At 45.8% G+C, this 17,161-nt stretch overlaps 1 protein-coding gene across 1 annotated transcript in view; it reads left to right on the top strand.

Moving 5' to 3' along the window:
- The window catches only part of LOC139442824 (uncharacterized), a 121,980-nt gene that overhangs the window by 48,101 nt on the left and 56,718 nt on the right, over nt 1-17,161 (top strand). Inside the window, exon 19 of the mRNA XM_071223720.1 lies at nt 8,978-9,059. Within this exon, the coding sequence (XP_071079821.1) occupies nt 8,978-9,059 (82 nt within the window). The remainder of the gene's footprint in view (nt 1-8,977; nt 9,060-17,161) is intronic.

Genomic DNA, 17,161 nt, shown 5'->3' with positions numbered 1-17,161 from the left:
GATAGGGTAGTGAGATATGGCTAGGAGGTAGGTAGGATAGTGAGATATAGGTAGGGGTAGATAGGATAGTGAGATAAATCTAGGAGGTAGGTAGGTTAGTGAGATATGCCTTGGAGTTAGATAGGGTAGTGAGATATGCCTAGGAGTTAGATAGGGTAGTGAGATATGCCTAGAAGGTAGGTAGGGTAGTGAGACATAGTCAAGGAGATGGGGTACTGGTAAGTAGCTCATGGGTGGATATGGTAGTGGAGGGTAGCTGTGGATAGATGGTGCCTTGTCAGGTGTTTCAGTTATACCACTTTTCAGTTTGACACTTTGGTGAAAACCACGGACCAGATCTTATGGAGTATAATCCATAAGAACAAGTATTTCTTAAGCCTTTCGATTTCTCCCTTAATTCATTTCCTCAAGGAAAGCTGCTCTTATGTATCTCATTCATTGCTCTTCAGGTTGTTCTCCAGCATGTCTGTCCCATAAACAATACAATGTTATGTCTATCATCCAGCGACGATATTGACCTACACATCTCAGAAACAATTTATGAATCACAATGGTCATTTAATGTTGCCTGCCATCGATAGTTATTTACTGCTCCTAGTGTAAAGATCATTCACCAGGGGGAGCCACTCTAGATGGTGTTCTTAACCAGAAACTCCGGAGGAGGTAGATTTCAGTGACAGCTGTGGAATAGTGGGCTGATACATAATAATGGCAACTGGTCCTACCCAAATAACTACCTGAGTCATTAAGCCACTTGTTAGTGAGAGAGCTGCCATGCTTTATGGAGTGACTAACAACATCTGTGTGGATTGTTCAGGCCCATAAAAAAAATCTGCCAAAAGAATGCAGTTACCTCCCTTGTCACAATCAGCGGCGAGGTGTTCGCCATGTGTTGGAGTGGGTGGGATGCAGGAACAGACATGTTTGTGTACATGTACATGCTTCGTGACACCTGATTAACTGAGATGCTTGATGATAAAGATGTTTCTTTTTCTTCAAGGTTGACAACTGTTTGTAGTGTTGATTAAATATAAGCAACAAAACCCTTTTCATATTCATAAGATTGTTTGTTGTTTGTTGTTTTACGCCACACTCAGCAATATTACTGCTATATGACAGCTGTCTGTAAAAAATCAAGGCTGGATCCGACAATCCACTGATTGACATCATGAGCGTTGATCCATGCAATTGGGAGATGATGACATGCATCAAACAAGTCAGGGAGCCTAACCACCCAATCCCCTTAGTTGCCTCTTGTGACAAGCATAGAGAAATGTCTGCTAAAAGATGATTCTGACTGTATCGTGAGCATGTGTTTAAGAATCACTATCAAATAGTGATGATACTAGTTGTTCGTGAAAAGGTATCCTGCCCCACTGGTTTTCAAGTAAACATGTTTGAAACTGTTTGATGTCAACTGCCAACTTTTACTACACATATTCTTATTGGGTGAGTCAGTGGTACCGAGCTTCGTGTCACTGTGTTAGTAGCTACATCTTGTTGACAATGTCCTATGATGTCAGCAAGGGAAACTAAGACTTCTAACAATTTATGTGCTAAATAGTTGACATCTTTTATTGTTCATAATCCATTATCCTTGAAACTAAGGAAGTGCTGCTGAAAGTCATGAAGAAAGACGTCTTGCGACTTCTCAGACTTTAATGAGCCACATGGTCTTTCAGTACTTTGCCTCACTGCCATAACGGCAGGCTGCCTTGTGTAGCTGAATATCTGATCTGTCACTGAGTGACACCTTAGTCCATGACACTGTCATGTCAACATATCTCCAGTATCTGTCACTGAGTGACACCTTAGTCCATGACACTGTCATGTCAACATATCTCCAGTATCTGTCACCGAGTGACACCTTAGTCCATGACACTGTCATGTCAACATATCTCCAGTATCTGTCACCGAGTGACACCTTAGTCCATGACACTGTCATGTCAACATATCTCCAGTATCTGTCACCGAGTGACACCTAAGTCCATGACACTGTCATGTCAACATATCTCCAGTATCTGTCACCAAGTGACACCTTAGTCCATGACACTGTCATGTCAACATATCTCCAGTATCTGTCACCAAGTGACACCTTAGTCCATGACACTGTCATGTCAACATATCTCCAGTATCTGTCACCGAGTGACACCTTAGTCCATGACACTGTCATGTCAACATATCTCCAGTATCTGTCACCGAGTGACACCTTAGTCCATTACACTGTGATGCCAACATGTCTCCAGTATCTGTCACCGATTGACACCTTAGTCCATTACACTGTGATGCCAACATGTCTCCAGTAGGGCTGGGACGAGTCCAAATTTACTACCGGGGTATCAAACCCTCTATTACCCTTCACACCCCGGTGTCCAATGAAGGTCTCAATAGACAGGTACAAAATGTCCGATTGGGAATAGTTTGACTGAAGCCCTGGCAAACTGATTTAGATACACGTATAAAACAATCTGAAGTTGACTGAAGCTTTATCTTTTATTCAAACATATGGAAGTCATAAGGAATGCATGAATAATCAGAAAGAAATGCAAACGTTAGTGACTTACTGTGTAATCATGGAGTTCTAGTTTTTGTCATTAAACAATATATCACATGACTAACCACGAGTCTGGGTAGTCCTGTGGGTACCCGGGTCCTACTCAGTACCCACCCGACCCAAGTACCTGAGTTACCCAGCCCAGCCCATGTCTCCATGAGTCCAGGACACTGTTATGTTTGCATAATTGGTCTTGATTGTATTTTTCCCATGTGGGGATTCCAGGGTGGACAAAGGTCTCCAGCAGCCCATGCTTGTATTCAGCCCCTGATCCCCCTGGCCCATCATTAAGGCAACTGCAATGTAGCTGAACTATCCTATACTGCTGCATAAAACACAACTCCTTGACAGTCCCTCAGTGTATATCTGAAGTGACTTGTCTCATATTTCAGAAGGAACAGGTGTTCTGTGAAGCCCAGCATGAACCTATGATAAATCAGGCTCCACAAGACGTACGCTAGCTTGATGAATACATTAATCTATTGTTTATGCCTGTATATTGCTGGCACCAGGCCTGATGGTCTCCTTGTTGTATTCATGGTGGTATATTTACAAATGAGGAAGTGATCTACAAGGAACGGCATGACCATAGATAACCCTTAACCTACTGGTTGGGCTGACTTAACTAAATTTGCTTATTCTGCAACTTAAGCTTCAGTCCAAAGCACTAATCCAGTAACATTCTAGCATCCAAAGTTCAAGATAGGCAATGTTCAGATATCTTGGTTAATAGCATGTCAGCATTATAAACCCTGATGCCATTGATTGTTGTTCATAATATCAGTCACTGGTTTGTTTGACAGATAGGAAATCAAGCACAGCATTTAACCCAACTAATCAATTACCCTTGATTTCTTAATTATACATTATTCGTCGAGCAACTTTCAGTCACTCATTTCCCTGGTCCAAACTCAGTTATTTACTGGCTGCCATGATAAAGCTGGAATATGGCTGACTGCAGCATTCACAACATTCACTCGCTCACTCTATTTCCAAAGTTTGGATTGCCTCAGTGGTCTAGTGCTAAATCATCTGCCCAGGGAATGGAAGGTGGGGGTTTTGAACCATAAAGACGTTAAAAGATGGTACTTGTTGTTACCCTGCCTGGCACTCAACATTAAGATGCTAAAATAAGGACTGGTCAGTATACTGTGTCTGTGTGGGGTATTCATGTTAAATTGTGACATGGCATCTCAGTGGGCTAGCACTATAAAATCAGCATTAGTCCGAACTAGTACAAGCAGCCATACACACACACATATAAGTGCAATAATTTTGGATGCAACGTTAAACCCTATCTCACCTCACCACCACTCTACGACTGATATCAATCTAGCAGTTAACGATTGCACTAATTACACAGATATTTACTAATATAGTGTGCTAGTAAACAATCCCAATTAGCACCCCTTCCTAATGATCAATGTACAAAAGACTTATTTATTTGTGTGTATACTCACTCGTGTGTTATATGCAGCCTTAATCAAGGGCAATTAAATTCTTGAAAAATATATCTATCAGTATAATACACACAGACTTTTATTTTGTGGCTGTCAGCATAACCCACGAAATTTACGATCTTACAACTAAGTTTGAGAGCGCCTTGTTCGCATATTACGTCGAATACGGTAAATCATCATTAACATCATCCTTGATAATAATCAACGCCAGATTATTGTTTTTAAGTACCATGGGTCTGTTATGTCTAAAAAACTTTAAAAAAATATACAGCCCAATGACGTGGTAGTGCCAGTAGGTCAACAAAATGAGATTCAAAAAATGCTTACATGGATGCTGATCTGCCAATCACCACAAAAGTGATAATTCCCAGTGATAATGAAAAGAGAAAAAGATAATACTAATAACACTTTTCAACAATGCTATTGTTATAGTTGCAACTGCTGAATACGGAGATACAGACATCTGCTGTACTTAAATCCATCATTGCCATGGCTACAGCCCATGGGTCTGGCTTTAAAATCCTTATCTTATCCTTATTCTCCTGATCAGGCTCCATCAGACATCCTCTGTTTCTAAACATGGAAAAAGTTCTCGTTGGAACCATTTTCAACTGGAACAATGACATCATAACAATTGTGGAGAACTTTTTTGACTGCCAAAGGAAGCACTTCTTCGAAAGAAGGAGAAAATCCCTCCAACATTTTGGCAATTGTATGAATGTGGAAGGGGGCTATGTTGAAAATATATTATTCTAATGCCGTTAGGTCAAGTCTTTCTATCTGAGGCTCAGAACTTTTCAGTCACCCTTGTACTTAAATATTGACTGAAAAGTAGGAGTTAGTAACATTGCATTTTAACATTCTTATAACAATATCGCTTAAATATTTAATGACGATCTTAAACTGTAAACTTTAAAATCTTGTTGGGGAAGTCTAACTAATCCTAACTCTACCAGTTACGTACCATTCATGCATGTCGTTTGAGCATTATTCACACTTCAAATCAAACACACTAGGCCCAAACTGAAAATGACCTGAAAGATTCAAGTGAATCCGATAACAGAAACCAGCTGCTCAGGAGAGGGGCTTGTGATCACACCTTTAATTCAATCATCGTCACCCATCCTTTCCTCTCGTCTTGAGTTAAATTCAATAATGTTGGCAAAACCCACTTTCCTCTGGCAGCCAACACCTATCTCAGTGATTCAGACATTAGGGATAAACGGCTTCCATTGAACCTGTTGGATGAGACAGACTCGTTCCGAGAATTCTGACATGTTGAAGTGAGCGAGGGGAACTTATTTTTGTTACTGGATGCATAAATAACCCCTTGACATGTTTTAAACAGTTTACGGGATAGGACGTTGTGTGATAGTACAGTTTCAGGTGAATAAATACATGGTTATATTAGGAGAAAAAAGTCTCAAGTAAAACTAATATAGAGGAACACATGTGCCTGCTTATTTTACTGAAAGAAAAATGTGTGAAAATCATTCATCAAAACGTTCAGGTGTTATGTGTTGCTGAATAATTATTTGAAAGGGTTTATTTTTGCTTTCGAGGTGTATGGTTTTAATAAATGTTTATTTTTCTGCAAAAGCTGTATCTGATTTGAGTTGTATACCTGGTAGGCAAATGTGATAGCTGGGTAGTATTTATCACGATCACAAATCTTTTGTCATGTCCTGTGGAACATCGTTAGACTGAAATAAGTTAATTCGAATGATTTTGTGGACGTGAGGTGGGTGTGAGCCTGCTTTCAGCATTGCAGTCACAGTTTGGGCAAAGAAGGACTTGTACCTCTTAATCAAACCCAAGTATCTTGAGTGACGAAACCAATGCTTTAGCCATGAGGCTATCCCCCAAGTCACCTCACACTCACCTACTCCTCCAAGTCACCCCCACACTCACCTACTCACCCAAGTCACCCACACACTCACTTACTCTCCCAAGTCACCCCCACACTCACTTACTCTCCCAAGTCACCTCCACACTCACTTACTCCCCCAAGTCACCCGCACACTCACTTACTCCCCCCAGTCACCCCCACACTCACTTACTCCCCCCAGTCACCCCCACACTCACTTACTCCCCCAAGTCACCCCCACACTCACTTACTCCCCCAAGTCACCTCCACACTCATTTATTCTCTCAAGTCATCCCCACACTCACTTACTCCCCCCAGTCACCCGCACACTCACTTATTCCCCCAAGTCACCCCCACACTCACTTACTCCCCCAAGTCACCTCCACACTCACTTATTCCCCCAAGTCACCCCCACACTCACTTACTCCCCCAAGTCACCTCCACACTCACTTATTCCCCCAAGTCACCCCCACACTCACTTACTCCCCCAAGTCACCTCCACACTCACTTATTCCCCCAAGTCACCCCCACACTCACTTACTCCCCCAAGTCACCTCCACACTCACTTACTCCCCCAAGTCACCCGCACACTCACTTACTCCCCCAAGTCACCCCCACACTCACTTACTCCCCCCAATCTCCCCCACACTCACTTACTCCCCCCAGTCACCCCACACTCACTTACTGCCCCAATCTCCCCCCACTCACTTACTCCCCCAAGTCACCCCCACACTCACTTACTCCCCCCAGTCACCCCCCCACTCACTTACTCCCCCCAGTCACCCCACACTCACTTACTCCCCCCAATCTCCCCCACACTCACTTACTCCCCCCAGTCACCCCGCACTCACTTACTGCCCCAATCTCCCCCCACTCACTTACTCCCCCCAATCTCCCCCACACTCACTTACTCCCCCCAATCTCCCCCACACTCACTTACTCCCCCAAGTCACCCCCACACTCACTTACTCCCCCAAGTCACCCCACACTCACTTACTCCCCCCAATCTCCCCCACACTCACTTACTCCCCCCAGTCACCCCACACTCACTTACTGCCCCAATCTCCCCCCACTCACTTACTCCCCCAAGTCACCCCCACACTCACTTACTCCCCCAAGTCACCCCCACACTCACTTACTCCCCCCAATCTCCCCCACACTCACTTACTCCCCCCAATCTCCCCCCACTCACTTACTCCCCCCAGTCACCCCCACACTCACTTACTCCCCCCAGTCACCCCCCCCACTCACTTACTGCCCCAATCTCCCCCCACTCACTTACTCCCCCCAGTCTCCCCCACACTCACTTACTCCCCCAAGTCACCCCCACACTCACTTACTCCCCCAATCTCCCCCCACTCACTTACTCCCCCCAGTCTCCCCCACACTCACTTACTCCCCCAAGTCACCCCCACACTCACTTACTCCCCCAAGTCACCCCACACTCACTTACTCCCCCCAATCTCCCCCACACTCACTTACTCCCCCAAGTCACCCCCACACTCACTTACTCCCCCAAGTCACCCGCACACTCACTTACTCCCCCAAGTCACCCCCACACTCACTTACTCCCCCAAGTCACCCCCACACTCACTTACTCCCCCAAGTCACCCCCACACTCACTTACTCCCCCAAGTCACCCGCACACTCACTTACTCCCCCCAATCTCCCCCACACTCACTTACTGCCCCAATCTCCCCCCACTCACTTACTGCCCCAATCTCCCCCCACTCACTTACTCCCCCAAGTCACCCCCACACTCACTTACTCCCCCAAGTCACCCCACACTCACTTACTCCCCCCAATCTCCCCCACACTCACTTACTCCCCCAAGTCACCCCCACACTCACTTACTCCCCCAAGTCACTCCCCCCCCACCCCGACACTCACTTACTCCCCCAAGTCACCCCACACTCACTTACTCCCCCCAATCTCCCCCCACTCACTTACTCCCCAAAATCACCCCCACACTCACTTACTCCCCCAAGTCACCCCACACTCACTTTCTCCCCACAATCTCCCCCACACTTACTTACTCCCTCCAGTCACCCCCCCCCCACTCACTTACTCCCCCAAGTCACCCGCACACTCACTTACTCCTCCAAGTCACTCCCCCCCCCCACCCCGACACTCACTCACACACACACTCGCTTACTCCCACCATTCAACCCACACACACTTACTTACTCCCTCCAGTCACCCCACACACACTTGCTAACTCCCTCCAGTCACCCCCCACACACTCCCTAACTCCCTCCAGTCACCCCACACACACTCCCTAACTCCCTCCAGTCACCCCACACACACTTGCTAACTCCCTCCAGTCACCCCCCACACACTCCCTAACTCCCTCCAGTCACCCCACACACACTTGCTAACTCCCTCCAGTCACCCCCCACACACTCCCTAACTCCCTCCAGTCACCCCCCACACACTTGCTAACTCCCTCCAGTCACCCCCCACACTCTCCCTAACTCCCTCCAGTCACCCCACACACACTTGCTAACTCCCTCCAGTCACCCCCCACACACTCCCTAACTCCCTCCAGTCACCCCCCACACACTCCCTAACTCCCTCCAGTCACCCCACACACACTTGCTAACTCCCTCCAGTCACCCCCCACACTCTCCCTAACTCCCTCCAGTCACCCCACACACACTCCCTAACTCCCTCCAGTCACCCCCCACACACTCCCTAACTCCCTCCAGTCACCCCACACACACTCCCTAACTCCCTCCAGTCACCCCACACACACTCCCTAACTCCCTCCAGTCACCCCACACACACTCGCTAACTCCCTCCAGTCACCCCCCACACACTCGCTAACTCCCTCCAGTCACCCCCCACACACTCCCTAACTCCCTCCAGTCACCCCACACACACTTGCTAACTCCCTCCAGTCACCCCCCACACACTCCCTAACTCCCTCCAGTCACCCCCCACACACTCCCTAACTCCCTCCAGTCACCCCCCACACACTCCCTAACTCCCTCCAGTCACCCCCCACACACTCGCTAACTTCCCCCCACTCACCTGAAACACTCACTCACCTTGTCCCCTCAGCTACAGCTGTATGTGTGATTTTGTATGTTTCAGATGTGTGAAGATGACCCACATCATGACCGGCCAGACAGTGATGAAGTTTGAGTCCGTCCATTCTCCGATTGTTTCCATTGTGGTGAGTATGTGAGAGCCACCTATGTGTTAAGTGTGAAATCTCAAGCTGTTAGCTGTGTTTAGTGTGAAATCTCAAGCTGTTTTCTACAAAAAGGTAGGTAGAATAGCACCCCATAGCCATGGCACCCCTTTGGACTTCACATCATGGGTTTGACTCCCAGATTCACCACAGTTACCGTCCTTAGTCTGTCAGCACCAAGGGGGAGGATCTGTATCTCTAAAAGGGGCAAATACAGGTCTTGATTATTTAAAGGGGGATGATATATGTGAGGTGTTCTTGAGGGAGATATATAGGCTTGGATGTACTTTACTGGATCTACCAGTAACACGTTTTGGTTCCAGGAAGGCATGGTACAGAAAGCTAAATTGTTTTACCTGACACCAAAGAGATATCCTTCAGTATCTGGGCACGCCAGAAATCTATGATTGTAGGTTCGAATCCCGCTTCGCCCCAATTATGTTTCCAGGTTTGTCAGCACCATACCCCTGCTTGTGGGTTTCACCGCAGTGGTAAAAGTCTGCAACCTGCATCACTTTGGGCTTTCCTCCCACATTAAGCTGTCACGCCGTGATATAACTGGAATACTGTTAAAAGCGGCGTTAAACCCAACTCACTCACTCACCTTTCAAAGTTTTTTTGTGAAAGGGATATCATAGTTTAACTGTGAACGTGACATCACCTTGTCCGCAGCTTGTTGTTAGATAATTGAAATTAACTCCTGTAAACCAACATGCTTGACCAAAACTGTTTTTTGATCGATGTTCCCCCCCGAGTGTTAACTGTTTACACCATTTAATCTACACCATGTAATTCATGTCAAAACTCACTTGAACTAGGCTTGGCATTTGTATGTTTGCCAATGAATGATAACCTGTAGGCTGTCAGTAAAATTCATGTTTCATATCTGTTTATTTACTTGCATGATAAATCATTTACTTCCAACTGGCATGGCTTGCATCATGTTGAGTCTGCTGGCTCACTAGGGCATCATTCAAACGGATGTTTACCTGGCAATTGGCAAAACCAGGGGTCATAGATAATGAGATAATATCACGGACGCACTTTCCCCAGGATGGGGTACAAACAGAGTTAGGGCTGGGAGGGGTGTGGATGATGTGATGTGACCATCGGTGCACCATCCTGGTCGTGAGTATGAACAGAGTTAGGGTTGGGTGTGTGTGTGGATAATGTGATATGACAATGGGTGCACCTTCCCAGTCGTGGGTATGAACAGAGTTTGGGCTTGTGAGGGGTGTGGATAATGTGATATGACAATGGGTGCACCTTCCCAGTTGTGGGTATGTACAGAGTTTGGGCTTGTGAGGGGTGTGGATAATGTGATATGACAATGGGTGCACCTTCCCAGTCGTGGGTATGTACAGAGTTAGGGCTGGTGAGGGGTGTGGATGATGTGATATGACTACAGGTGACCTTCCCAGTCGTGGGTATGAACAGAGTTAGGGCTGGTGAGGGGTGTGGATGATGTGATATGACTACAGGTGCACCTTCCCAGTCGTGGGTATGAACAGAGTTAGGGCTGGTGAGGGGTGTGGATGATGTGATATGACTACAGGTGCACCTTCCAAGTCGTGAGTATGTACAGAGTTCGGGCTGGTGAGGGGTGTGGATGATGTGATATGACTACAGGTGACCTTCCAAGTCGTGGGTATGAACAGAGTTAGGGCTGGTGAGGGGTGTGGATGATGTGATATGACTACAGGTGCACCTTCCCAGTTGTGGGTATGAACAGAGTTAGGGCTGGTGAGGGGTGTGGATGATGTGATATGACTACAGGTGCACCTTCCCAGTTGTGGGTATGAACAGAGTTAGGGCTGGTGAGGGGTGTGGATGATGTGATATGACTACAGGTGCACCTTCCCAGTCGTGGGTATGAATAGAGTTAGGGCTGGTGAGGGGTGTGGATGATGTGATATGACTACAGGTGCACCTTCCAAGTCGTGGGTATGAACAGAGTTAGGGCTGGTGAGGGGTGTGGATAATGTGATATGACTAAAGGTGCACCTTCCCAGTCGTGGGTATGAACAGAGTTAGGGCTGGTGAGGGGTGTGGATAATGTGATATGACTAAAGGTGCACCTTCCCAGTCGTGAGTATGTACAGAGTTCGGGCTGGTGAGGGGTGTGGATGATGTGATATGACTACAGGTGCACCTTCCCAGTCGTGAGTATGAACAGAGTTTGGGCTGGTGAGGGGTGTGGATGATGTGATATGACTACAGGTGACCTTCCCAGTCGTGAGTATGTACAGAGTTTGGGCTGGTGAGGGGTGTGGATGATGTGATATGACTACAGGTGACCTTCCCAGTCGTGAGTATGAACAGAATTCGGGCTGGTGAGGGGTGTGGATGATGTGATATGACTACAGGTGCACCTTCCAAGTCGTGAGTATGTACAGAGTTCGGGCTGGTGAGGGGTGTGGATGATGTGATATGACTACAGGTGACCTTCCAAGTCGTGGGTATGAACAGAGTTAGGGCTGGTGAGGGGTGTGGATGATGTGATATGACTACAGGTGCACCTTCCAAGTCGTGGGTATGAACAGAGTTAGGGCTGGTGAGGGGTGTGGATGATGTGATATGACTACAGGTGCACCTTCCACGTCGTGGGTATGAACAGAGTTAGGGCTGGTGAGGGGTGTGGATGATGTGATATGACTACAGGTGCACCTTCCACGTCGTGGGTATGAACAGAGTTAGGGCTGGTGAGGGGTGTGGATGATGTGATATGACAATGGGTGCACCTTCCCAGTTGTGGGTATGAACAGAGTTAGGGCTGGTGAGGGGTGTGGATGATGTGATATGACAATGGGTGCACCTTCCAAGTCGTGGGTATGAACAGAGTTCGGGCTGGTGAGGGGTGTGGATGATGTGATATGACAATGGGTGCACCTTCCCAGTCGTGGGTATGTACAGAGTTAGGGCTGGTGAGGGGTGTGGATGATGTGATATGACCACTTTTTCACAGTAAGACCTCATGAGTTGAGTAGCAGATGAAATGGACTTGGTGTTTCAGTATTCAAATGCATCACATCATGTCAGCTTAATATGATATGGTGCTGACAAACCTAGAAACATTATCAGGGCTAACCAGGATTCAAACCCGCAGTCGTAGGTTTCGGGAGTGCCAAAGGGATGCAACTCTGCACTGCGAATTGAGGCGCCTTAGACAACTGGGCCACTGGTGATGTCAAAACCAGACTTTGAGGACCTGGGCCAAGCATGTTATTCAAACACATGACTGAATAACCCATGAACAGCATTTTAATAATGCTTCTGTCAAATGAGATTGTAATAGTTTTTGTTGATTACTTCACCAAGAACAAAAGCCATCTAAAAATACTTACTTCCAGATGCAAGTGTTCAGATATGATAGTTCATCTTTTCATGATTGTCTACAGAATCACATTGAGCAGCAAGGTATTACCCCGAGCTGATTCCCTGTGATGAAGCAACATCCCTTGTTGATACTGTTATTTCAATTATCCTTATCTCGGACTACCATCTTCATGTTATGACCACTATTACCGACGTCCAAGCATTGATAGCGTCTGAATTACCCTTATCAGTCTCCCATCAGGTGTATTGACGTGGGGAATCAATAAATTGTGCCAGATTTACAGATATCACTGTTTCATGTTTGCGGCACATCACTGAATTGGGGTGACTCACAAATCGCCCTCTGCATCACAGTCTACTGTTACTCTTGAGTCATGGTTTATGCTATGCAATAAGAATTGACAGAACACAAAGGTCAGATTCCTCATATGGCTTTGAACATGATGGAGTTAGTCTAGGAAGGTACATAAACTAGTTCCAGTCAATGAACAGGCAGAAATTCATTTTTACTCCCTGAATTGGTTGGGATTTTTACGACTGATCAGAGTATGAATTACATTTTTTATGTTTTAGGTCTTTTACCGATGACTGATAAGGAGGCCTTTGAGAGTTGGGTAGTTTTACTATTCTTCATGCCTCCTTAGCTTTGGTATATATCATCTTATGCCTTTTCTCCGGAATGAACTCGGCTTTTAACTGATGACAGATAAGACGACCTCAGAAGTCAGACATTTTATCTGTGAATCAGGCTACTTTATCTTTGGTTCAAATTAACTTTATGATTGTTTTCAATTTCCATCTCGGAATGCGCAATTTCTGAATCAATATGAAGGGTGAAATATAGTCTTTTAATGTCAGTTGGAGCAAGGAATGCAATCGGTACATTGCAACTAACTTTGAAAGATTTGACACTGCAAAGTTGCTTTTGGTTTGTAGTGGTGTCTTGTCATATGGTTGACCTTGCTTTTCATCCTTCTGAAGGGGCCTGGCACAGTGATCCAAGATGTAACAATTAGATCTGCAGAGTTTTATCCCTTGGCTGTGCAAGGATCAGCTAATTTTCCCTGGTAGTGATCCTTGGTTTGTCAGCACAGTATTTGGGCTGGGGGGTTCACTAAAGTAATGTCTACAACCTGGTCACCTTCAACTTTCCTTGAACTGAGCTGCAGATATGTGGTTTATTCAGCAGGTTAAAACTCACTCACTCACTGTATCCCTCACTCCACTCAGTCCTTCACTCATACCTTCACTCACTCACTGACTCACTGTATCCTTCACTCCACTCAGTCCTTCACTCACTCACTGACTCACTTGCTCGCTCACTTACTCACTCACTCACTCACTCACTCACTCACTCCACTCAGTCCTTCACTCATACCTTCACTCACTCACTCACTCACTCACTCACTCACTGTATCCTTCACTCCACTCAGTCCTTCACTCACTCACTCACTCACTCACTCACTGTATCCTTCACTCCACTCAGTCCTTCACTCACTCACTCACTGTATCCTTCACTCCACTCAGTCCCTCACTCACTCACTCACTGTATCCTTCACTCCACTTAGTCCTTCACTCACTCACTCACTCACTGTATCCTTCACTCCACTCATACCTTCACTCACTCACTGACTCACTGTATCCTTCACTCCACTCAGTCCTTCACTCATACCTTCACTCACTCACTCACTCACTCACTGTATCCTTCACTCAACTCAGTCCTTCACTCATACCTTCACTCACTCACTCACTCACTCACTTGCTCACTGTATCCTTTACTCCACTCAGTCCTTCACTCATACCTTCACTCACTCACTCACTCACTGTATCCTTCACTCCACTCAGTCCTTCACTCATACCTTCACTCACTCACTGACTCACTGTATCCTTCACTCCACTCAGTCCTTCACTCATACCTTCACTCACTCACTCACTCACTCACTCACTGTATCCTTCACTCCACTCAGTCCTTCACTCATACCTTCACTCACTCACTCACTCACTCACTGTATCCTTCACTCCACTCAGTCCTTCACTCATACCTTCACTCACTCACTCACTCACTCACTCACTCACTCACTGTATCCTTCACTCCACTCAGTCCTTCACTCATACCTTCACTCACTCACTCACTCACTCACTGTATCCTTCACTCCACTCAGTCTTTCACTCATACCTTCACTCACTCACTCACTCACTTGTTGAGAGAATATTTGCATTGAGTGGAAGTGTTTAAAGATGGTATTGACCCTGAGGACTGGTTTAAGGAGAGTGCTGTTCCTGAAGGATGGTTTAAAGAGAGTATTGACCCTGGGCAGTGGTGGAGAATACTTGACCTTGGGCAATAGTTTAAAGAAAATAATTTTCCCTTGGCAATGGTTTAAAGAGAATAACTTACCCTGGGCAATGGTTTAGGCAGCGTACTGACCCTGGGCAATGGTTTAAGGAGAGTACTGACCCTGGGCAATGGTTTAAAGAGTGTACTGACCCTGGGCAGTGGTTTAAGGAGGGAACTGACCCTGGGCAATGGTTTAAGGAGAGTACTGATCCTGGGCAATGGTTTAAAGAGTGTACTGACCCTGGGCAATGGTTTAAGGAGCGTACTGACCCTGGGCAGTGGTTTGAGGAGAGAACTGACCCTGGGCAATGGTTTCAGGAGAGTACTGATCCTAGGCAATGGTTTAAGGAGAGTAATGACCCTGGGCAATGGTTTAAAGAGTGTACTGACCCTGGGCAATGGTTTAAGGAGCGTACTGACCCTGGGCAGTGGTTTGAGGAGAGAACTGACCCTGGGCAATGGTTTAAGGAGAGTACTGATCCTGGGCAATGGTTTAAAGAGTGTACTGACCCTTGGCAATGGTTTAAGGAGCGTACTGACCCTGGGCAGTGGTTTGAGGAGAGAACTGACCCAGGGCAATGGTTTCAGGAGAGTACTGATCCTGGGCAATGGTTTAAGGAGAGTACTGATCCTGGGCAATGGTTTAAGGAGTGTATTGACCCTGGGAAGTGGTTTAGGGAGAGTACTGACCCTGGGCAGTGGTTTAAGGAGAGTATTGACCCTGGGCTGTGGTTTCAGGAGAGTACTGAGCCTGACAAACAGTTTTAAGAGAGTAGAGACCCTAGAGAGGATACAGATAGTATGGATGCTGAGGAATGGTTTAAAGAATGTATTAATCCTGAAGAATGTCTTAAAGAGAATACTGATTTACATTTTCAAGAGAGTACTTGCCTTGTGGAATGTTTAATGAGGAGGATCTGCACTGGGGATTGGTTTAAGGAGGTTGATTTTTAGCTCTATGGGGTGGTTTAAAGTGAGAAGTAACTCTGGGAATCATTTAGAGATAATACTAAACATGTAGCAGGAAGATATTGACCCTTTAAATTGGTTTAAACGGAGTCTAGAATCATGGGACTTATTCAGAGAAAAAATACATCCAACCTTTGGATTGTTTTGAAGAGCATATCAATCTGTAAATGATCTGAAGAAAATATTGAACCTGTCAATGTATAAAAGATCAAGGCTACAACATGGTCACTTAAAGGGGAATGTGGAAAAGTTCACAGAGGTGAAGTGTGGTCTGTTCTTGAGCGAAGTAACAATAACCAGGTGAGGAACACTCCATGCTTCTGGGGCCATCTGCTTGTTATCTGATGGCCAGAGACACCGAGAAACATTGAGGAATCATCCAGAGTTGGCAACAAGTCTTCCCCATTGCCATGCCATATGTGAGTGTGTGTGTTGGTTTACACATATTTCATTGTTGTAGGCCGTTGAGTGGAGGAGTTGGATGGAAAGTGAATTCTTACTGTGCCAGATCTGTCCATGTTGTGTTAAGTGGTTTCAGAGTCAGTTGAGCTCTGCCAGAACCAAGACCTCATGAACTCTCCATGTGGTCACGAGCTGACTGACATGCCCTGCCTGTGGCAGGGGATTTACTCATGGCTCGTGATACATGATCCATGACGTGTACTAAGCTGTGTGTATTGTCATCACATAATACACGATACATTCTTTTGAATATTGTCATGTTATGGTACTAGGCTACATGTTTTGTCATAGCATGATACATTGCTGTGTATTGTCATGAGGTGATACAAGGATTTATATATTGTCTTTGGTTTGGTTTGGTTTGTTGTTTAAAGCTGCACTCAGCAATATTCCAGCTATATGATGGCGGTCTGTAAATAATCCAGTGATTAATATCATGAACATCAATCCACACAATTTGGATTGATGACATGCATCAACCAAGTCAGCGAGCCTGACCACCTGCTCCTGTTAGTCGCCTCATGACAAGCATAATCGCCTCTTACGACAAGCATAGTCGCCTTTTACTGCAAGCATGGGTTGCTGAAGACCTATTCTATCCCAGATCATGACATGATACAAGGCTGTGTGTGTTGTCATGACATGATACAAGGCTGTGAGTATTGTCATGACATGATACAAGGCTGTGAGTATTGTCATGACATGATACAAGGCTGTGTGTATTGTCATGACATTGTACAATGTTGTGTGAATTGTAATTACATGACATGATACAATGCTTTATATATTGTCATGACCCGATACATGCCTGTATTGTGGTGAACATCTATGAGAACACATTTCTGCTATTTCCAGTTCACAGCTTCATCCTATGTCAGACTGAACCATTCACTTCAAAGAGATCAGGTTAATAGCGACATGACACGACATACTTGTCCAATCCCTGAACCTTATTAGCTATGAGTGTGAATACTGATTG

Source organism: Haliotis cracherodii, unplaced genomic scaffold, assembly GCF_022045235.1.
Source record: "Haliotis cracherodii isolate W230 unplaced genomic scaffold, xgHalCrac1.p SCAF_5, whole genome shotgun sequence".
In the NCBI taxonomy this organism is placed as follows: Eukaryota; Metazoa; Mollusca; class Gastropoda; order Lepetellida; family Haliotidae; genus Haliotis; species Haliotis cracherodii.
This window is presented reverse-complemented; position numbering and strand designations above follow the sequence as displayed.